This window comes from Natator depressus, chromosome 11, assembly GCF_965152275.1.
Source record: "Natator depressus isolate rNatDep1 chromosome 11, rNatDep2.hap1, whole genome shotgun sequence".
Taxonomy (NCBI): Eukaryota; Metazoa; Chordata; order Testudines; family Cheloniidae; genus Natator; species Natator depressus.
In genome coordinates this window covers 61,621,997-61,645,156 of record NC_134244.1, presented here as the reverse complement: position 1 = coordinate 61,645,156, position 23,160 = coordinate 61,621,997, and the positions used below count along the sequence as shown (strand labels likewise).

General features: G+C 43.8%; 1 protein-coding gene across 5 annotated transcripts in view; it reads right to left on the bottom strand.

Moving 5' to 3' along the window:
* Window positions 1-23,160, bottom strand: part of NRP2 (neuropilin 2) — a 121,578-nt gene that overhangs the window by 68,142 nt on the left and 30,276 nt on the right. For all 5 annotated transcript variants that reach the window (XM_074967988.1, XM_074967990.1, XM_074967989.1 and 2 more), the window contains exons 3-7: window positions 12,957-13,138; window positions 6,765-6,995; window positions 5,922-6,077; window positions 3,461-3,630; window positions 21-176 (exon numbers count right to left, since the gene is read on the bottom strand). In XM_074967988.1, coding sequence (XP_074824089.1) covers window positions 21-176; window positions 3,461-3,630; window positions 5,922-6,077; window positions 6,765-6,995; window positions 12,957-13,138 — 895 coding nt within the window. The remainder of the gene's footprint in view (window positions 1-20; window positions 177-3,460; window positions 3,631-5,921; window positions 6,078-6,764; window positions 6,996-12,956; window positions 13,139-23,160) is intronic.

Here is a 23,160-nt window from a genome sequence, read left to right as displayed (position 1 = left end):
TTAAGGGACAATGCATTTACCTTATGGTTTTTACCATGCCGGTACATCATCCAGTCCTCACCGTTGGTGCTGACTTCCAGCTTGTAGGAGCGGACATAGTAGCCATTCTGCGTTTCTTTGGAGATGGCACCCTGGGTAGCAATGGCTGTCAACATGGTCAGGAAACGAAGGTCCACCTGATCGGGGGGGTGGGGGGCAGTGAGGAGAGAAGGGAAAGGAGGACGAGGAAGAAAATGGTGATTACCATCAGTCCCACGGTGGACTGGACCATCCCCTCATCTTTAAAAACTAAAAGCTAACTGCTCAGAGGGTGCAAACCAGCATGGCTCCAGCTGGCGCAGCGCGATTGGAGCTTTGTGGATTTATACCAGCGGAGGATCTAATATCCCATTTGCTTTCATCAGAGCATGTAGACACAGCTGTGGCTTTTGCCACTGCCATTGCTTGAGTGTTCTGTGCAACAAGGGTCACACTGGTTTGGAAACTCAGCAGTACTGTTCCAGGGCTGATTTTCAGACCACTTAACTGAACATGACACAGAGAACAAATGTTTCATGCTCTGCCGTTTTCATGCAATTTTATACTTTCAGGGGAAAGAGAGGGGAAAGTACGTTGCAGGTGTCTCTGTCTCTGTTTAAGTATGAAGCAGGCTAAGTGACTGTGTACGAAAGTGTGATTGATCACAAGGGGCAAAATCTTGATGCCCTTTCTCAGTTTGTACTCAGTCTTTAAGTAAACTCCCATTGATTTCAATGGGAAAAAAGCAGGGTTTGACCTCAGCAGGAATTCAGCTAGTGTGAGGACTGGGTGAAACTGATTAAGGACTTTGAAGTTTGGCCGTAAATGAAAGTACAAAGTCTCCCCTCAGACCAGACAACAGGATTGTCACTAAAATTAAACGCTTGCTTCCTTTTAAATGGGACAGAAGCCACGGGACAGAGCTTTTCCATGTAAAATAAAGTCATGATGGCCAATTAGCAAGAACAGCAGTTTTCAATGTTTTTAATGTTTATTTTAGTTATGTGGGTTAAAAAAGGTCACACAATCTGGCTTGGTAGCACTGACAGGAATGAAGATTTAGGGCTTGTCTACACTACCCACCGGATTGACAGGCAGTGATCGATCCAGCAGGGGTCGATTTATCGCGTCTAGATAGATGTGATAAATCGACCGCTGAGCACTCTCCCGTCAACTTCGGTACTCCACCAGAACGAGGAGCGCAAGCGGAGTCGACAGGAGAACGTCAGCTGCCAACTTACTGCAGTCAAGACACTGCAGTAAGTAGATCTCAGTACGTCGACTTCAGCTATGCTATTCCCGTAGCTGAAGTTGCGTATCTTAGATCGACCCCACGCGGTAGTGTAGACAAGCCCTTGGACATCTGCTTCAGACAATGACATTTCAGTACCTTCAGTTCTTAATGCCCATTAGCACGCACTATCTCACAGCGATAGAGCCACTCAGAAACACTTTGTGGAGAGACAATGTGTTTCTAACGAAGGGCCTAAAGAAAGACTTTGCTCTGAAATCCCGACCTGAATTTCACACTGACCATGCTCACTACATCTCCAGCACAATCAGTATTATTCTGGCTGCACATTCCCAACATTTAGTTAAGACTCCGGCCATCAGGGTGGCTGCAGAGTCAATGGTCCTTGTAAGTAGCCGGAGACTGCTCTCTCTCTCAGCTCTCTAGAAAGTCCATGGAGGTTCAGGGGGCATAAGGTCAAGTCAGGACTTGTGCAGGAATGTTAATGGGCCAGCAGCAGGGCTGGCTCCTTTCACAAAGGCAGAGTCGTCCTGACTTCCCTAAACAGTAGCTCACCCACCGTGGACTCTCTGCATGTCACAAAGGCAATAAAATATTCCACAAGCCTTATTATGTTCAAGGGTCAGTTTAACAGCAGGACAGTCAATGTGGCTCAAAGCGGGGGAGGGAGGAAAGCTGAAGTTTTGGAGTGCAATGGTGGGGCTTTGCCAACGCTGGCTTTGCGTCCAGCAGAGATGCTTTCTCACAGTGTCGCTCTGCCAGTGCTGGCTACCAGGCCCGCACAGCGGTGCCTGCCAGTGCCAGTGTGCCCTTTCAGCACTTGCTCAGAGGACAATGCTGGCTTGGCCTCTAGCAGACCATGCTTTTGACAAAAGTGATCTAGAGGTCAGTTCAATATTGCACACTGCAGCAGCTGCCTGGCAACACAAACCTGTTGCTAAGCCCAGTATTATAGCCGCAATTCCCCATCTCTACAGCACATTAATCATAGAATTATAGACATGTAGGGCTGAAAGGGACCTTGAGAGGTCATCTAGTCCAGCCCCCCCATGACGCAGCAGGACCAGGTAAAACCAAGTAAACCTAGACCATCCCAGCAAGATGTTTGTCTAACCTGTTCTTAAAAACCTCCAAGGGTGGAGATTTTACAACCTCGTTTGGTAACCTATTCTGGTACTTAACGATCCTTAGAGGTAAAATGTTTTTCCTAATATCTAACCTAAATCTCACTTACTGCAGATTAAGCTGATTACTTCTTGTCCTACCTTCTGCAGACATGGAAAACTATTGATGACAATCATCTTTGTAGCAGCCTTTAACATATTTGAAGACTCTTATCAGGGTCCCCTCTCAGTCTTCTTTTCTGAAGACTAAACAAATCTATTTTTTTAAACCTTTCCTCATAGGTCGGGTTTTCTAAACCTTTTATCGTTTTTGTTGCTCTCCTCTGGACTCTCTCCAGTTTGTCCACATCTTTCTTAAAGTGTGGAGCCCAAAACTGGACACAGTACTGCAGTTGAGTCCTCACCAGTGCTGAGTGGAGCAGGACTATTACCTCCCATATCCTCCATACAACACTCCAGTTAATACGCCACAGAAAGATGATAGACTTTTTCACAACCGTATCACATTGTTGGCTCATATTCAATTGATGATCCACTATAAACCCCAGATCCTTTTAAGCAATACCACTGCCTATCTAGTTATTCCCCATTTTGTAGTTGTGCATTTGATTTTGCCTTCCTAAGTGTAGTACTTTGCACTTGTCTTTATCGAATTTCATCTCGTTGATTTCAGACCAATTCTCCAATTTATCAGGTAGTTTTAAATTCTAATCCTGTCCTCCAAAAAAATTGCTATCCCTCCCAGAAAATTTTATAAGCTCCACTCCATGATCCAAGTCATTAATGAAAATGTTGACTAGTTCCGGACGCAGGACAGACCCTTGTGCATCCCCAGTAGATACATCCTCCCAGTTTGAGAGCAAACCATTGATAATTACTCTTTGAATACAATTCTTCAAGCACTTGTGCCCACCTTATGGTATTTTCATTTAGTCCACATTTCCCTAGTTTGCTTAGTTTGTCATGTGGGACTGTGTCAAATGCCTTAATAAAATCAAGATTTAATATTCATCCTCGATAATTTAGCACTCTATTTCCTCTTCCTGTCACGGGGACCTGTACGAACCTGGAGGAACTCCTTGTTGGAATCCAGGTTGGGGGTCCATCCGTTGTCATCACTGTTGAGCCGGCTCTGCTGTGGGGTCCACCTTCCGTCCGAGTAGGTGGAGGAGGCACTGATCTGTTCATTGGAGATTCTGCCAGATTCCATCCCCAAAGGAATGTTGCACTGGAAGTCTGGAGCAGACACGCGCACACACACACACACACAGAGACAAGTTTACAAATTCTGTATCTTTCACTCCCAACTGGAAGTAAGCCATGAACTACTCCCCAGCATCCTAGATCAAACCCATATGTCTGTCACAATGATTGGATTTACATAGAAATATCTGCATACACATGCAATGCAAAAAACTATTCAGCATTAAGTACAGGACTGGCCTTAGGTTTGCAAGACCCTCTGTAAATTAACACATGTGGGGGGCTCAGTCCAGATCCTTTCCCCTCTATAATAAGGTTCTTTCACCTTTGCGCACCCACAACCCTCCCCCTGGCCATACCCTGTTTACAACTCCCCCAATCCCTTTTCAAGATGTGCCAAGCCCCCGCACCTGATTGTGAAGCTCCTTGGCAACTTATAACCTCTTGAAGCCAAGAGGTGAATTCTAGCCAAAGCTGGGAAAGGCAGGAAAGGAATCACTGAGGAATGCACTCTCTGCCATATCCCACAGTTGCCAGAAACAGATGGGAACATACATGAGTGATCAAGAATGGCACTCAGATTTGAAAGATGTCTATGTGTGGGTATGTGTTGCCCTTTGGGAAAGTGTGGGTCCATAGGTGTCTGCATGGGGTAGACTGGCTTAAAAGGTCACTACCATTAACACTGAGAAATCTAGAACTCAACTTTTTGAATTTCCTCACTTTTAAGGCTTTTAAATCCACATTAACTCAGCCATGTGTCACGTCATGTATATTTTACAGCATATGTTTCCTAACAAACAGTAAGATACATTTCACAAAGAAAACATCAGTAGCAAATACTACATGGGCCAGACCCTAAGCTGGTGTAAACTGATATAGCTCTACTAACGTCCCATATGTTGAACACGGCTGAGTTAACACTGCACTAGAAACTGGGCCAAATTATGCTCTAAGCGGTGCCATTAAAGTCTCAGTTTACACCAGTGTGAGTGAGAGCAGGATTTGATGCAAACATTTTTCATTTTCTGACTTTAGTCCCCTTGATTTTTCAAACTTGACCATTAGCGTGTACATTTAATGTCCTTGTTTTTTAAAGAAGAGAATAAAAAGGGGACAAAAATCGGGGGGGGGGATAAATTTGAAAAACTGAAGTGCCTTTAACTGAGGCATCCTTAACTCATGCAACCCTAGCTGAGGCATTCCCAACTGAGACATAGCGAATGCAAGACTACTGCACAGAGGCAGCCATAATGCAAATATCCTTAGTACAGCAGCCCCTGACTGTGCATGTCCAATATTCTAAACTGCTCTAGGCCATGGGTTTTCAACTTGGGGACAATAGCCACCCTCCCTTTCTTTCTTTCTTGGGGGGGGGAAGCGGGGAAGGCTTGAAACTTCTGAGAGAGGTGTCCTGAAACTATCTTCTGTTGTAACATGGCATCACAGTACAGAAAGGTTTTGACCATCATCTTAGGTGAAGGATGTCACAAAGAAAAATAAAATAAAAATTTCTAACATGTATGTGTTAACTTGCTGAGTTTAAATGTTCATAATTTTGAAAGAACAGAACTTATTTTTATCAAACCAAATACTTTCCCCTTCCTTAGCAGGGGCTATCAAAACAACATTAAGTTTGAACTTTCTAGCTTCAGGCATTTTTGAATTAGACAAGTGCAAAATTCCAACTGGCAATTTGGGAAAGTATATTTTGGGAAAACTGTATTTTTTCCCACTCTATCAATAATATGGCTGCACCAATTTTGCCCAAATTTTCCAAAAATCCTTTGGATCAAGACCAGACATGGAGAGTTTCAGAACAGAAGGAATATGAGAACATTAGGAACAAGTGAAAAGGTGAGACTAAGATGGAAACTGCAATTCATGTGACGTTTCACTCCATATTCTTTATGAAAATATGCAGAGCTGACTTCAGTCTGTGTCTACAGTGTGGTGTGGCCCTACCTGTGTGTGTGCTGCAAGAGGCCGGAGAGCCTAATTCAGCAAAGCAGGGAGAGGGAACTGATTGAGCAGGGAAGGCTCAGTGAAATCCCAGTACATCAGGTGGCATCCCAGAAGGAAGGGTCCAACTCATCACAATCAGTAACTATAGTTTCCACGCAGAAGCTAAAATATACATAGTTTCATTTCTCTCTGTACAGCTGTCTGAAACACTCTTGAAAACACTCATCCTGGCTCACTCACCCAAATGCTTGCATACACAGACATACTGAATGACGGAAACACTCCCAGAAATTCAATAAAAAGCCCACATGACTGCATGAGTCCCACAAACAGGCCTGACGGTAAAATTTCCAACTTACTTTCCGGGATCTCCTGCTCGACCAAGTAGTAGCGGGCAGAGAAGCCATCTTTAGCCACTGCCAGATCAGTATGGAAGGTAAGCGAGAGAATACCAGTAGCTGAGCGGATCTCAGAAGGTGTCTTTGTGCCGCAGTACCTGCCTATCAAAGGGCCAACTGCAAAAGAAAGAGCAGCAAAGTAGCTCCAGCCTTTTGGTTGGACTCTTTAGTCTTTAGCTAACCTGACAAGTCAGCACTACTTTGCAAGAATACACTGGTAGTGGATAGCGAGTAATAATCCACCCTACAGAACCAATCAGGATGAAATGAAGGCATTTTTGATTGTTTCGTTTCTATCACTTATATTTTTTACAAGAACAGAGGTAGATCAAGTGTAGTATCAGTTTGTCCACCTCTCCGCATTTCTAGTGCACATCTGTGTGTCCATCTACCTGCATTTCTAATGCATGTACTATATAACACATCTGATACAGCCTCTGTGGGACAGACGTTATTCTGTACTTGCAGGGAGATGGACTCGGTGATCAACAGATCTTTTTCATCTCTAACGCAAATGATCCAATGATACAATTAGAAAATTAAAGGTGTAGGTTCATCAGTAATATGAAGTCTACGCTGACACTCCATGAGGACAAACCCAGTATTGGGAACAGATAGGATTTGCAACATCACCATATTTAACAGCTGAGAAAAGGCCAACAATATTTTGCATTTGTTAGTGCTGCAGAATACCAACGAGTCATGCCCTCTATGGAATTTTTCAGACTCCCTATTACTGCTGGTTAATGGGAGAATAGCCAGGCATAGAGAAAAGCCTTGGTGATACGTCACCCCGGTGCTTACCTTGAGGAATGCCATCCCAGATGTCCAGCCAATCATACTTGCAATCTCCCTCTCCAACCTGCAAGGGGTCATGCTCTAGGTCAAAGGTCAGAAACTGAAGGATGATTTCCATCTTTGGCTTGGCCATGATGGTGAAAGTGCAGTCCAAGTTGTGGGGATACTTATCAGGGAATCCGGGGGACTCAATAGTGCCATTGGAGCTGGTGAAGTTTCTAGAACAGTCTTCAGAGCCTGCAGGGGTAGAACAAGCGGACGTAACTAACAACAACAACAACATGGCTGATATTGACAGCTCTCGCCTCCTTGCGTGCTTGGCAGTGTTCGCTCTGTATCCAGAGCGTTGTCAGGATTTTTGCTGGAAACTTCTTGGGGCACAAGAGCTTTGCAAATTTCATAAAGACAGAGGGTGAGATTGTGAAATAATTCCGACAGGCTTTGGACTGAACATCTCACGTTCACTGTAGACGTGTGTCTAGACTGCTTTGAAAACCTCACCGAGAATCGATAGCTAATCCCGCTGCAAATACTCTGAAAATGGTATTAAGGGAATGGGAAAGCCCAAAAGGTTAGAAGCCCAAGCTGCACTGCAAAGCAACGTGCCAGCACCTATCACAACACAATGTCATAATGTCAGCATGCCAGCAGTACAGAGGTTATGCTCCGGGGCATGGTCAGCAGTCGTAAGTCAGGCATGAGGAAGAGTTTGCTGTTCTTTTTCACCCCATTCCTACAGTCTACAGATGGGCTCTTGGCGCACAGGGTCTTCTTAGTTGGCATTGTGACATGAAGACTCCAAGATGCACCCATTCTTGTGACATACCATCACCAACAACGGACCTGGACTCACCATGTTCGGGGTCAGCTCAGCAGACTGCAACTGGGCTAATGTAAATAATATACCAGTTCCCCCAACATATTGTGGGGAGGCGGGGGGAGAAATGGGCCCAAGGGGTAAAACACATATATGGCCAGACTAAAGACCTAGCTCTCTTGGGCTATATTTGGGGAACTAATTGAGGGAATCATGACCCACAGTCAGGGAGGGTGACTGACCTAGGTGGGGAAGAGAAAGGTATGGAATCTGGCAGGGCCAAGGAATTGTCTAATTTTTAAAAGAGATCTCCCTGACCTACTGATTTTGTGTCTGTCTGCCTATCTATCTTAGAACTTAACACTAGCACCCATCACTGCAGTATCTGAACTAAAATTTCTTCTTGAGAGTCATGAGATCTGGGTTATTTTCCCAGCTGTGGCACAGACTTCCTGCAAGGTCTTGGGCAAGTCACATAACCTTTTTGTGCCTCAGTTTCCCCATCAGCAAAATAGGGATACTAATGCTTACCTAGAAACAATGCTGTTGTGAGGCTTACTTCAGTCCTGCATGTAAAGCATTTCAAACCCCTCCCATGGGCAATTGCTAGCAAAGTGTAAATTATCAATGATTCATTATCGCTATTATGTATTTTATTTTCCATCGGAGCGGCAATTAGTAGAGCAACCTCTCTGCAGCATCATCCAAAGCCTAGCACCCTAGCTGTAGAGTGTGCAAATGGCTGGTCCAGCCTATGTCTCCAGACTGTGGCTGTTGAAAGATGACGGGGAGGACTGGTGTGTGTGTGCGCGCACACGCGCGTGTGTGTGAGAGAGATTCTGTTGACAGGAGGAACAGAGCGCTCTTTCTCTCTTATTCAGCTGTCTGCACCAGAAATGTTAGTTATTTCTATTCTCGAGGAAGATTTTCTGATTGCCAACAGGGCAGACAATGTTGCCACTTATTTATTGCTGACCTTGACGCTGGCCTCCCTTGTACCACAGCCAGCTCAAGGTGCCTCAGGGTGGTGGGGGAGAAGAGGAGGTTGTGTCCTATTCATACCATGGCTGCTTTAAAACCACTGCTTTTTAGAGGGTGGACAATTGACAATAGAAATCTCCAGCCTGTGGGCCATCGGAGGGGCAAAGAGGGTGTTACAGAGGCCTTTATCACCATGACTGTAACACAGGATTAACATTCACTAAGGCTTTGACTTTTGTTTTCTAGGGATGTTGCGCTTCTCCTCTATAAACTCACTGCTCCCACTCACCCAGTTGGTGCAAGTCTTCTTGGGACTAATTGGAGCCTTGTTATTAAGATTTGCACTAGCCTACGCAAGTTAGGACAGCAACTTGAGATAACAGCTGGACCCCTGTTACTGTAGTACCCCTAGGTGGAGGAACATTGAGAGGAACTTCTTAACGGACTATAGGAGAGCGGCCAGCTTCTCTGGTGTGATAATACAGAGGGAAATACAAGAGGCCAAGCACAAATTGCAAGACAACACAAAGAACAAGAATAAGAATGTATTTACTCCTGATCAAATAAAAAGGCAGCCAGATTTATGAAGAGACTAATACACACTCCAAGCCGAGGAGGAAAGCACAGAAATATTCAATAAACCAGATGTTGACTGTCAGGAAATGTCCTCTAGGGACTGTACAGAAATGTAACTGTGATACTGTTAGATAGCAACGATTTCCTCATTTAGGTTGCTTGCAGCGGTTAGTATCTTTGTCAACAGCTTGACTATAACCAGCAAACAATGACTGGCTTTAAAGGTAACCTGCAAATAATAAATGGAAATCATGTTTACTTCAGCAATATGTGCTAAATGCTCCCACTCACCAGGCTGAGAGAACAATTCAGCACATAAACAACGAAAAGGCAACCACTTTGGGCTTGTCTACACTGGCGCTTTGCAGCGCTGCAACTTTCTCGGTCTGGGGTGTGAAAAAACACACCCTGGGGCGACAAAAGTTTTAGTGCTGAAAAGCGCCAGTATAGACAGCGCATTATCGCCAGGAGCCGCGCTCCCGGTAATAAAGCTACCACCCCTCCTTTGGGGTGGTTGTTTTTTCATAGCCGGGAGAGCTCTCCCCCGGCGATAAAGTGTGACTACACTGCCCATGTCACAGCGTGGCTGCGCTGCCGTGCTGTAATACGGGCAGTGTGGACATACCCTTAAAGACAGTTTGAGTCAAACTGCTCTCACTGTCACGCCCCAGAGGCAGGGATGGCCGGGGCCATAAAGTTCAGATCTGATCTCTCCCAAAGTATTTGGTGAGAGGGTGTTGGTTTGGACCCATCTCTCCTGGAAGGCATCAATATCATGGCTACACATGAACTCCTGCATAAAGGGGAGTGGGTCGTTTTTCTTTTCTTGGAATGGTTTTCAAAGTGTGCTTAATTTATTCTTCTTCCATTTTTAATAATAAAAAGGAGCTTTGAAAACTCTACCAGGTAGTAAACATGGGATGTACCTGGCAGCAGAGTTTCCTTGGTATGAGGGGGTGTCATGGGGCCAAACTTTTCAAACGCGTAATGATTCTGGGGGCCAAACTTGAGACACCCTTAATGAGGCCTGATTTTCACAGGACAGGTCTGCTCAGTATTTTCTGAAATGCAGGCCCTGTTAAGCTGCATCGCTTGCATTGTGTGCTCAAACTCATTAGGCATGTTTGAAAATTGTGACCTGGATGTCATCTTTTGGGGTGCCGCAGCAAAACTGACCAATACAACACCAGGGGACTTAACCATTAGGAAGCAGCTGTTTATATGCCCAGTGCCTCTCTTAATTGTGTGTGTGTGTGTGTGTGTGTGTGTGTGTGTCACTGACATGGAGTATCTTAATTGGATGCCCTTTAAAGCCAGTGAAACTTCACCGGATAAGCACCAGTTCTGACTGACCCTTAGCTCTGATCCATGCCCTATCTGTTTGTCTACAAACAAAAGGCAGGATTTGTTTACTCCACAGATCTGAGGCCAGAGACCCTCCTACCCCTGAAGATGGTTTCAGGGGACACTGTTCTCTCTAGGTGGGCTGTGTGCACTCTGAGATTGCGTAAACAACTGGCTTCAGTGCCTCCCACTCTCCAGGAACTGAAACCTTGCTTATGTTTTGAATTTTGTCTAGAGTGGTTTCAAGCCAAGAGCCCTCTTCAGGGAGGACAGTGAGCATTTTAACAGCACTCAGTACCAACAAGGAGGCCTGTACTTGATGAAGTCCCAGCCCGAGGCCTTCTACCTGAAGGGAAGTATATTTGTCTAGGGAATCCAAGCTGAGGGACAGGAAATGAGAAGACTCAGCTCCTGCCTTCCTCCTGCTCCTTCTGCCTCTCTGACACAGCCCCTACTTCCTCTCCCTCTGATGGTCTTTTCCCATGACGTTAGCCCCTTCCTGGTTCATACTCAATGGACAGAGCGCTTCTCACTCCCTGCCAGCGGCCTCTCGGCACAGCACCACTGCCTGGTTCTGTCAGCTCAGCCTCATCCTGGCCACTGCTGCATACTGGACTACTCCCGGTCCTACTGCTTCATGACATAAAAGTCAGGGCATGGGACTGACAGCAAGGGCAAGTGGGACAAGGCACACAGGAAGGACTGGGATAGGACCAAGGGTTACGGGTAGGAAGAGGCAAGACAGCCCTGTTTGAGTCAACTATCTTCCTTCCTGAACAAAGACTCATCCTGATCCCTGCCTCAGCGTCCACTATTCCCTCAGCAAATCCCACGAAAACAGCCAGTCCTGATGGGTTAACTAACCCCTTCAGGATTAGTCAATGTTCTAACCATTAAGTGAAACAATAATGGCATGACCTGGCTGGTGTGTATGTGCACCACTGCCCTCCACTGGATGGAAAAAGAACTGCTCAACTGTGTGCCAGAGGCTTTACATGGCCACCACCTCATAACGATTCTCCATTTTAACAAGTCACCCCAGGAACAGATAGATACACTGATGGATTTTTTTAATCCACCCCCCCTCCCCTTCTAAATTAAAGTTAGGAAGTCCTGTTTCATTTGTATTCCCATCCCCAGTCAGCCAGTCATCAGCACCCGAGTCTGTATGTGGGTATGTCTCTGTGTATTTACAAGCATCTGTCTCTAAATAATATATAACTGTGCTCTGAACCACTAAATACTTATGTGGCTGTATGAAGATTCTGGAAAAGAAACAAACAAAGCTGTGCCTATTTTTGATTCTCCAGTATATTCATGTATTCGTTTCATATTCTGCCGATGACGTGACAGTCGTGTATTTTCTTCCAGTACTCTAGCAATGGAATGTGGGCAGGGGGCCTGGTCCTATGACAGATAGCTTTGAGTATCCTTGTGCAAAACATACGTATGCCCCTCATGTGCACACAAGCTCTCTCGCTCTCTCTCAAGGCTACTGTACACTAGAAGCGCTACAGCGGTGCAGCTGCACCAATGCTTTATGCCGATGGGAGAGCGCTCTCCCGTCGACGTAATAAAGCCATCTCCATGAGAGGCGGTAGCTATGTCCATGGGAGAAGCTCTCCCGCCGACTTAGTGCTGTCCACACAGGCACTTAGGTCAGTGTAACTTCCATCGCTCGGGGGAAGGTGGGGGGGAGATGTTATTCACACTCCTGAGTGACATATGTTATACCGACATAAGAGGAAGTATGTACAACCCCTCAATCTCTCCTCTCTCTCACACACACACGCGTGCACACACACAAACACAGAGTTTCATATTTTCTTGAGACTACGTGTTCTCATGCATACAGTTCTGACAAATATTTAGACAGAGATGACATAAAAAGGCCTTTTGAGTAGCTTTTACTTTCTTCCAGAATAGTTTTGTATAAAGCAGAATTATGAATAGTTCCTGTTATACTGAACTCAACAGCCGCCTGTCTGACTCCCTTGCTGACACTGCAGGCAGCAGCCCCTTTAAACGAGCAGTCCACCCGTTACAAAAACCCTTGCCTTCCAGAAAGAGAAAACAGAGTCATTGATCAGTGCTTAAGTTGTATATCCACAGGAGCTTTACAGAGTTCTAAAGGAGGGACAATCTTCACCTTAGCCTTGACTTAACAAGCGCTTACATGCCATGAAGAAAAGATAGAGTGTTTGTAGTTCTGGAATGCAAGAGAATTTAATGAGGAAACCTGCTTTTCATGCCAAGATACGAATCAAAAAGCACTATAACGCACCACTAAAATCTTTACCTTCTTGGAAATATGATGAAACAGACTTGCCAAAAAAATAAAACCCTTTGTACTGAGCACATGCTAAAAACCCTACTGAAAATGTGGCCCACAGGATTTGCTCTGTGATGATCCCAATGTCAACTGCTGGGAAGATAGGTGCTGTAGGACTGCCAGTCCAAAGTCTGCCTTTGACACTGACCTGTCTTGTAGATCTCATAGCGCAAAGAAAAGCCAGCGCCTTGCCGTGCATAATCAGAGGTGAACTTAATGTAGAGAGAGGAGCCTGAGGAGATGATGGTTGGAGGAGCGATGTTCCCACAGTGTTTGCCCAGCAGGTCTGCCGACTCGCTGTCGCCGTCCCGTATCTCGATAAAGTCATATCTGTCCGAGGGAGTGGGAAGGGAGACAGAAGAGACACATGACAAACAGGTTGATGTTACAGAATGTATTGCACAAACAAAATGAGTCCTTCTTCCCACCTTATATGTGCCTACATTCTTCACAGAAGCATCTGCCTGGCTGTTTGCTTTGACCATGTCACCCCCTTGTTTGCATCTCTCCATTTCCACTGCAGTAAGCACAAGCTACTTGTCTTCACCTTTCAGACCCTTTATGGCTTACGCCTGTCCTACCTAGGATCTCTAATCCACTAGACAGATGTAAACTCTCACCTCCACTCTGCCTACGTCACCCTTGATTGCCCATTTGCCAAATTTTCAGACAAGCGGTCATCATGCAGTCTCCCATGCTACCACCTATGCAAAGGAGAAGCTCCCTATAAAAATCTTCCAGGCCACTATCCTCCTTTACATCTCTTCTTAAAAGGCACTGTCCCACGATGCCTAAAAAACACTTGACAGTTCTTAGACAGCTGGTGTGCTGTGATCACTGCTTATTCCACTGTTCATAATGGCCTCACTGCTTCCTTGTGCTCTCCCATCAGTTTGCGGTATCCACCTGTTGTCTTTCATCTTAAATGTTGGGGCATGGGTCATCTCTTGTTATAGTCTGTACAGGCCCTGGCACAATGGGGCTGGGGCCTCTAGGTGCTACCCACAATACAAATAATAAACAATATTAATTATAACAAACACCTCCCTCTACTGAAACTTTGCTCCTAGACCTACCTCCCATTCCATAACTAGCTTGTGTGTTTCCTTTCCCTCAGTTCCTTCCCTTGATCTCTCTGGTAAGTTGTATTATTTGTTATTTATATTCAGCTCTCAGATATTGCTCTCTGTCCAAAGGATCATTCACTCTCCAAGCACTCCTGCACAATAGGTACGATGCTATCATTAACCCCATTTCACACTTGCCAAAGAGGTAAAGATGGGATTTTTGAATGCACCTAAGTGATTTAGGAGCACAAATCCCGAGGGATTTAACAATCCCTCCCTAGATGACTTGCCCAAGGGCACACAGGAGGGCAGTGGCAGAGACGGGAATAAAACACTCTTAACCCCCCAGACCCATGCTCATTCCTCTAGACTACTTGGTAAGAGTTTCCATTCTAACACTCTCTAGACAGTTTTCCATACCTCTCACTTCGATTGACTTAAGTGGATTATCTCATTATCCATATGATCATCAAGTAGGGGTGGAGGTATCATATCTTGTGCCTAACCCTGAAGTCTTAACACGCATCCCCTATTGGCTTCCAAGGAAGTTCATGTAACAATTTAAGGATTAGTTAACACACACACACCCCACCAGCTCAGTCCACGGAAGGCAGAGACGGGCCCAAGACAAAACTCCAGATCCAAACACCCTCAGAACTTGGGCAATTCGGGTCCATATCCGGAAGCAGATCCTCAACAGATGTCAACAGATATATGTCCATTTACACCAGCTTAGGATCTGACCCCCTAAATTTAGTAGTCGAAGGCCATCTATAACAACATAGATAACAATGGCTGAACAACACATCTTGTCATTGTATTCATCTTTTATCATCAGAAGGGACTTCCTGGTGCTCTCTGTTTGATTTCATTCAGAATGTTTACTTCCCTGTATTAATTAAACAGAATGTCCCAAGGCCACTGATTGAATAATATGCTACCTCTTTAAATTGATCCAAATAAAGGGTGGAATTTGGGTTATTTTTACCACAGATTATTTCTTTCTTTAGGTTTTGATCAAATTAAATAGAAGCTCTAATTAACCAGTGATTGATTGAAGTAACTGGAAGGAAATAAATATATATATATATATATATATATGTTGATTTACTACACACCCATCAAATAGCATGTGGCTGTGCATGTAGAAAAGTTAGACAAGCAGTAATAGCTCAAACAACATGGCCGTGTAACCATTTAGTTCAACATATATATCATACCAAATGTGACATTATAACAAATAGAGGCAGGGTAGCCTAGTGAACAGAGCTCTGCCCTAGGACTCGGGTTCTATTCATGGCTCTGCCTCTGGCCTGCCAGGTGATGTCACTGCCCTGTGCCTCAGTTTCCCCGTCTGTAAATCCAGTTTCCCCGTCTGTAAATAATTATCTTTGTAAAGCGCTTTGAGAACTATGGATGAAAAGTGCTAGATAAGGGCGGGGTATTATTATTATTTCTCTACCAACTCCTCCTAAAGCACTGGGTGAAACCCTAAATGCAAATACTGGGGAACCAATTGCAATTTTATGCCTAAATTAAGCACCTGCAGCCTATATTTTGGTGCTGTTTGGCTACAGATGCCCAAATTCCATTTGACATGCCTAACTGGACATTTGTAATCCCAGACGAGGCATTTGGACGCTCAGTGTGGGTGCCAAAGTTTGGAAACCGCACTCTGTAATTCACATAATCATTATCAGGCGCACACACTGCTGAGAGAAGTGACATAAAAGTGACTGCTGATAACAAGGTCTAATTAATCACATACAGAACCTTGCTGTGATCAGCACTTGAGCAGACACCATGCAAAGTATCTCTCTCTATATATATATAGAGAGAGAGAAATGAAACCCCCAAGGTTATTAGAGATGGGCCCAAGTCACAGAATTCAGATCTACCGACAGATTTCAAATCATCCGAAGCTTAATGGTGTTGGATCCTTACCAGTGTACCAAGACCACTCTGTCTATTATGCTGACCAATATAATCTTATTGTTTCTTTGCATTCCCCTGTCTGTATCCACCTGTCTTTCCTGTCTTACACTTACACTGTAAGCTTTTGGGGGCAGGGACTGTATCTCTGTTCAGTGTTTGTACAGAGCCTGGCACAATGGAGTCCTGGTCCATGACTAGGGCTCTTAGGCACTACAAATAAATAATAATTCTGGTTTTAGTTTGCCCCATTAGAGAGATAAAAGCCCACTGTGAAATTCTGATCTGAATCTAAAACTCCCAGTGAACCCTTTGGCGTGTTCATCTTGCCGCATGTCTAGTGGCAGGGTAGTACTGGCATCGCTGTGTGGCAGATAAATAGTTTTTACATGAACATCATGCAATCTTTACACACTTTCTCTCTCCTTTCTGTGTTTAGTCTCTGACCAGCCTACCATTATTTACTGAAAACTACCCATCTTTCTTTCTCTGTTTATTTGCTTAGCATCAACCTGTTAAAACAACATGCTAGGCATCTCCTCCTCCAAGGGGACAGGAGAGCGCAGAAATGTTACACACTGCCACGCTTCTTACTTTCCGCTTCGTCACAAGATCCTCTATTTGGAAACTGAGAGTTGAAAGAAGTAGCAGCTTGTTGGACACAGAAGGATTCTCATGTGACTCATTCCTGTCCTGCAAGACACACATACATCATTAAGCCACAACCCCAGAACTAAATGTGCTGCTCAGAAAGGACGGCAGTCCGAATAGGCCAGGTCTCACTCCTTTCAAGGAGTTAATCAGGCTGGACTCCAACTGAAAAATGCCTGAAGCTAAAGTGCTATCTATACTGGGCCAGGCACTGAGTTAGCAGTAACTAGCCAGCCTATAATTTGGTGACAAACACAATTTGGCTGCCCAGCATGAAAGAAACCAAATCACATTTAAAGCCTCCTTTTAAAAGAGTGATCTACCAAAGGAAGAGCATTCATGGGGCTAGATCCTCAGCTGGTGTATGGAGCTACACTGATTTACACCAGCTGAGGATCTGGCCTCACATGGGATATCTAAAGCAGCTTCCATTAGTGCATTAAGCAACATGATTAACATCTGTCACATGCGGTTTGTTCTCTCTCTCATCCTCTCCTCAGGGGAAAAATTGTGTGGGCAGAGCAGTGCTTTGTTTTGGTAGGGTTTTGTTTCTCTGTTTGTTTCACCCAGAGCTCAGCAAACAGAGGAGACCTTTTTTTTTTCTAGTGAGTATCTACTCGAATTCAGACGACTTTTTTTTTTCTAAAAAGAAAAGGAGTACTTGTGGCACCTTAGAGACTAACCAATTTATTTGAGCATAAGCTTTCGTGAGCTACAGCTCACTTCTAAGGTGCCACAAGTACTTCTTTTCTTTTTGCGAATACAGACTAACACGGCTGTTACTCTGAAACCTTTTTTTTCTAACCACCTTTGCAGCCCTTTCACATTCAGTGAACATCTGTGTGCTCCCGAGTTAACGAGCATGAATTCTTGAATATTCATAAAAAGTGGATTTCAAATTGTACATTTGATTGTAAAATTTGCCGTTGGTGCTGAATAGTTTAGTTTACATACCCGAAAGTCAAATCGCATTGTTTCCGTCCTCTTGTTTACATAACTCAACAGCACAGCAGGGATTTTGAGTTCATGCTGTCTCCATGACATAAATCAACCAATCAGTATCCAGAAGAAAAGATACATGACTTACAAAATCAACCAACACATTATGAAATGACAAGATCTATAACATCCTGTAGCCCAAGAATTAGTGAATAATTTCAAAAAACAAATAAAACTTGTGAATTTTGCAATCTGCTCAAAGACAATTTGCAAATAGGAAAAAAAGGCTAAATTCATCTAATGCGTTATTCATTGGGAAATAATTGCTCCTCTCTACATTAAAACATTTGGCCTCATCCAAGCACCTAAAGAGGAGTTTTCTCCTCATGAAACTAATCCTTAATAAATCAAATCTTACAACCAACTAAATAAGTCTGCAGGAGGTCGAGAGATCGTTTTTGCCAAATGTGGAATTAATACAAACACATAAGGGATTTTTGTTGTTGTTGTTAAAAATCTTGGCCCAAACCCTGAAGTCCTTACTCAGGCAAAATTCTCATTATGTTTTTACAGTACTGATAAACAGATCTGCAAAGTGGGAGAGTATTCACACCAGGATATTACTTCTGCCAGAATGCACTATAAGAGCATTTGCTTTCTTTACTAGTTAAACTTCATGCTTGATTCCTTAAAAGTAAAAGAGCAAATATGTTCATTCCAAGAATTCACATCCTAAATTGAGACTCCAGGCTAACTTCCGCAGTGGAGACTGCTCATTTTCTTTCACACTTAGGCTCTGCCCACACACTCGCCCAAGCTCAAGCATGTTGTTAAATGTAGTTCTGTTATGGTGGGGTCACTGGCCAAACCATGTTAAAATCTGGTTTTGCTAGAACTTTGTTTATGTTGAGTTTAAACACAATTTCCAGACTTGGTTCCTTTTCCAGTGTGTTGGGGGCGGGGGCGGGGGGAACCCTTTGGATGTTTTCTGCACTTACAGTTTCATTTCCAGACGGTTATGGAACAGCTCATTGCTGGGTGGAGCAGAGAAATGGCATGATGGCATCTGAACTATCTCAGCCAATCACAAGTCAGCTGGTTTTCATTCATAGGCAATACTATAATTCCATTGGTTAAGTAGAAATAGCCCAACACAAGGCACAGTTTTACTGGTTAGCTGAACTCCTAAGTCATATCTGAACAGAGGACACTACTGTCAAATACCATAGCCAATTCCTATTCCAAGCCCCAACAAGACAGCGATGCAAACGGTTGGCCCAGCAGTCACCACCCATTAGAATAAAACGTGGTCAAGGGATTACATATGTTTTCTTACATGGATGCAGACCACAGTCTACACCAATGGAACAAACACTGGCAACAGCAGCTTCAGGAGGAAGGGGGGTTATTGGACTTGAAACAGTTTCAAACACAGGGTTGTGTTTATTCTCAGCATTGTACACACATCACTGGGTGTTTTGTGAAGCAGGGAGTGAAAGTCGAAGTGCTTCTGCCTACGTAGGCAATGATGGGAGAGAGCAGAGAGAGGGGGAAATACACGCTTAGCTACTCTTCTTGAAATTGTTTAACAAAGTGAGCCAGAAAACATCTATCGCTTATGGTGTTGCAATTTATTAAAGATTCTTTCTTAACAGAAAGTGACCTTGCTTTACCAGTGTTAAGAGAGTTTTTATAATTCAGTATAAGGCCTTTTAATGTCTCTACTACTCACTCTCCTTCTTTCTTTTTTCCTATTGCCAGCCCTGTCTATTGCTCAGTATCTTGCTACTCTGTGTTTTCTCCAGTTTGCAAGCAGCTTTGGTGTCAGCCCTTAGAATGCTGAAGGCCAGGTCTGGTTTTGTAGGCATCAGTAGTGTAGCATTGTAAGGTTACACTGGCAACCAGTTCATACGTTGGGAGTGAATCCAGCTTGCCGCGCTCACAAGAGCGGTCTCAGTGGAATCAGTGTGTGACTATCACAAACCAACCAAGGTCCTGCTGCCGCAGTTTGCACCTCAGTTCTTTCTTGCAGCTTGGCCCCCAAATGGCACCCAGACAGGCGAAGAGCTATGCTTCTCCTCGGGACGTAGCTACACCAGTGCTTCCTCCTCACAGTCGATCTGAGCCAACATACACCTCCACCCTTGCCTGGTCCCAGGAAGATACAAAGTCCAGAAACATCAATATACACCTCGCAAGAATGTAACCGGATACCTCTGGGCTCTCCAGCAGACTCACTCTGCAGCTACCCTGCTGAGCAACACAGCCAAAAGTGCAGAGCCCAAATTCATGTTGCTCAGTGCAAGATTAAGGATCAACAAACCTACTGTTAACCACATCCTCCTAGCTGCGGAGGCCAGCCGTCATCCAAACCGTGATAAAATAACACTGCAGGGACATGTAAGCAAGTGGTAGCAGGAGGAGGAGGAGGGGATGCAGTCGGTGAGAATGGAAGGCAGAGCTTAAAGCAGGACAGAGAAAAACCTTCACGACTTCCCAGCATAACCCCAGTGCCTACCATGAAAACCTGAAAATTAGCTAGTTTCCCAACTGCAATGGTCACATGCAAAACTTTAGCTCGGATGGTATTTTCCCTACATTTTTTACTTTCACCTTTTTAAAAAGGAGAGATATTAGATAAAACCGACCCTATTTGCAGTCTATCTCATGAAGCCACGTTTGTGATCTAGAGATGGGAACTAGCTGTGAAGTTATAATCTCAACTTTCCTCACATTTTATTATTAGTTTTATTTATAGTAGAAGCATTTCCATGGTGCTCGTGACTGCAATATCTCAGCACCTGGCAAACATTAATGAATGTATCCTCAGAAGACCCTGGGAGGTAGGAAAGTTGAGAGGATTGGTGACTTGCCCAAGGTCACACAGGAAGTTTGCAGTGGAGCCAGGAATAGGATCCAGACTTGATTAAACAGATTATATTATATTAGACTAGTCTCGGATACACAGACAGACCAACAGAAAGACAGACAGATACTTAAATTAAATCCAAACATTCCCAAATTTGGGAATGGTCAATGCTGATTTGGGCCTCCCAGCCCGGCACTCACTCCTTTGTCCTGTTTAGCACAGCATGTCCTACTGTCACTGCTCATAATAGGAAGAAATTGGAGGGTGTGTGTGTGTGAATCACTATTATATTGCAAATTCTCACCTGAAAGGGCTAATATACTGCCAGCTAGTGCAGGTATATTGGAAGACTGCTTAGCCAGAACTTTTGCCAACCAATCTAATTGGCTCTTTCACAATATCCCTTTTATAAAATCCTCCGAAAGTTGTGGGTGGTTTTTAAAGGTGCTTTAAGAATATCCTATTTTATGGTGATGATGTCACAGCTGAGAATCAATAGTTTTATTAAAGATCATTACGGAACAGCTCAGCATTAGGTGGGGAAAGAGGTAAGTGAACCACCAACTCAGTCTAACACTGATGTTTTGCGGCAGACACAATTAATGTCAACTGCATGCTCTGTCAGTTGCTCTGATTGTACTTTTCCATAAACCGCCTTCAAATCAAACAGAGCATTTTGGAAGCGTGAGAAAAGTCCCCAGTGACCTTTATAGAATCTTAAGCAATAGTAGCATACAAATAACACAAGTCAAACTGTTGCAAAAGGTGCAGGAGATTTTTAAATGGCATATTTTATGGTCATGATGTCAGAGGTATGAAAGCAATCTTTCTGATGGCATCATAGCAAAGAACTTATATTTGCTGCCGGTGGGATTTTATCTGTAGCCATTAACTATAAATAGGGCAGACGGATTTGGCTTACATTGGTTTTACATGGGTGTAATTCATCAATTTATGTGGAGTCACTCCTAATTTACATGGGTCTGAGAGCAGAACCAGGCCTGATGTGTATCGGTATTTGTATCTATAAATGGGTGTGTAGACATAAAAGGTGTGATTCTAGTCTGCGGCTTGTATACTCATTCATGCAGTGCAAAATGGGCACAGAATGCTACTAATTCAGAACGGTAGTGTTTTGTGCCCACTTTGCTCTCATTGCAGGGCAGCGGAGTAGCAAAGCCCAAAGGGCCAGATCCTCATCTCATGTGCAAATCAGAAGTGACTTCACTGGAGTCAGTGAAGTTACAGTGGTTTAAAACTGGTGTAAGTAAGAGGAGAATCAGGCCTCGCGTTGTGTGGCATGTATGTGGTCTTATGGGGCTTTATGAACAAACAATTCTTCCACTCTGTTTTGGGTTATTCTTTCAGCTCTTCCTAACCTAAATGACCAGAACTTCTGAGAAGAGAGAAAAACTAGCCATCCAGTTCAGGCAGTAGGAAGAGAAAGAATAACCCAAAACAGATTGGAAGACTGCTTCCAAAATGCCTCAAAGACAAAAATTAAATAAATAAATAAATAAATAAATAAATAAATGGAAGCCACAAATAACATCTATTTATCATCTTTGTCTTTTTCGCTGCCATGATAGCAGTGCCAATGTAGAGATTCTACCAGCAGTTACTGTACATTACGTGAAAACCAACCAAATATATCTTGCAGAAAGGAGAATCAAAGATTTTTAAAACTGCTTCTTTGGCAAGTTTAGCCTCAGATGAGAATTTAGTTCCTGCCTCCCATTCACTGCCCCTCACCAAAATGAACTCTGATTACTTCCCCCACATTTGTTACCATCCCTTCTTCAGGCTACATTCCTGTGGCAGATCTCAGCCGAGAGAAGTGTTGGAGGAGAGAAGAGCTCGCATCTGGGACATATCTGGAAAACTGTTCATTATAGAAGAAAATAAGATGTGCTAATGTGCACGTTAGGGGTTTTCTGCAGGCTGTTATTCAGGAGTTACATGTGGCTGTTTAATTTTATTTCTGTCTCTAAAGCCATCTCTATAAATTCCTCACCTTGCTATCTTTAGCTTCGGGGCTCTTTTGTTGCAAGAAGTCTTTAGTATTCCAAAAAAAAAAAAAAAAGAAAATCAGAATGAAAACAGGAATAAAACGGATTAAATACTTCAAGGATCACCCCCAGCTTCCACACTATTCTACTTTGTTAATACTGTAATAGAATTGAAACAACTCAAAGCCCATCCTGTCACACAGACACTTGAGAAACTCCATTTGCACCTCCCTGCTTCTGCTATAATCCATTTGTGGAGAAAATTGGACTTTGTTTTCTATTTCATTTTACTGTCACCACTCACTGGCGCTTGCTCACTAGCAGAAGAAATATAATAAATAAGAGATAATAATAAGTAGCAGAAGGTTTACCGAAGAAAACTACAAGGCAGAAACTCAGTGACAGACCAAGTTGGCGTCATATCACATCCACAGACCTGGGCCGGATTCCTCACCTAGGACCGATGGAATCGTTCACAGTCAGAGTCAGGTGGGAAGTTTGTAGCTCAGGCCCACTACTACCTAGAACCCATTCACACTTTGCTGCTTACTGCATGGGCTTTTGTTTGTTTCACTCTTGGAATAAATATAGCACCAGCCACATTAACCTAAAACTATGGGAACCCAAAAATGATCAGCCCACCCTAATCCTCCTAGCAGTTTGTTTCCCACCTTCCCCGTAATAGTCCTGTCCTTAATGATGGTATGGGAAGGTCTTCCAATGGCTGGTCTGCTAACCCAACTTCTTTTGCTCAGCAGTTTCTCACTCTCCTCTAGTTTACATTCTGGCTCCTTTTCTGTCAGATGAATTAAGAAGACATTGCTCAGTTTAAAGGCAACCCTGTCACAGTAAGATCTACTCTTTCTTCCTCCTTCTTAGGGGCTG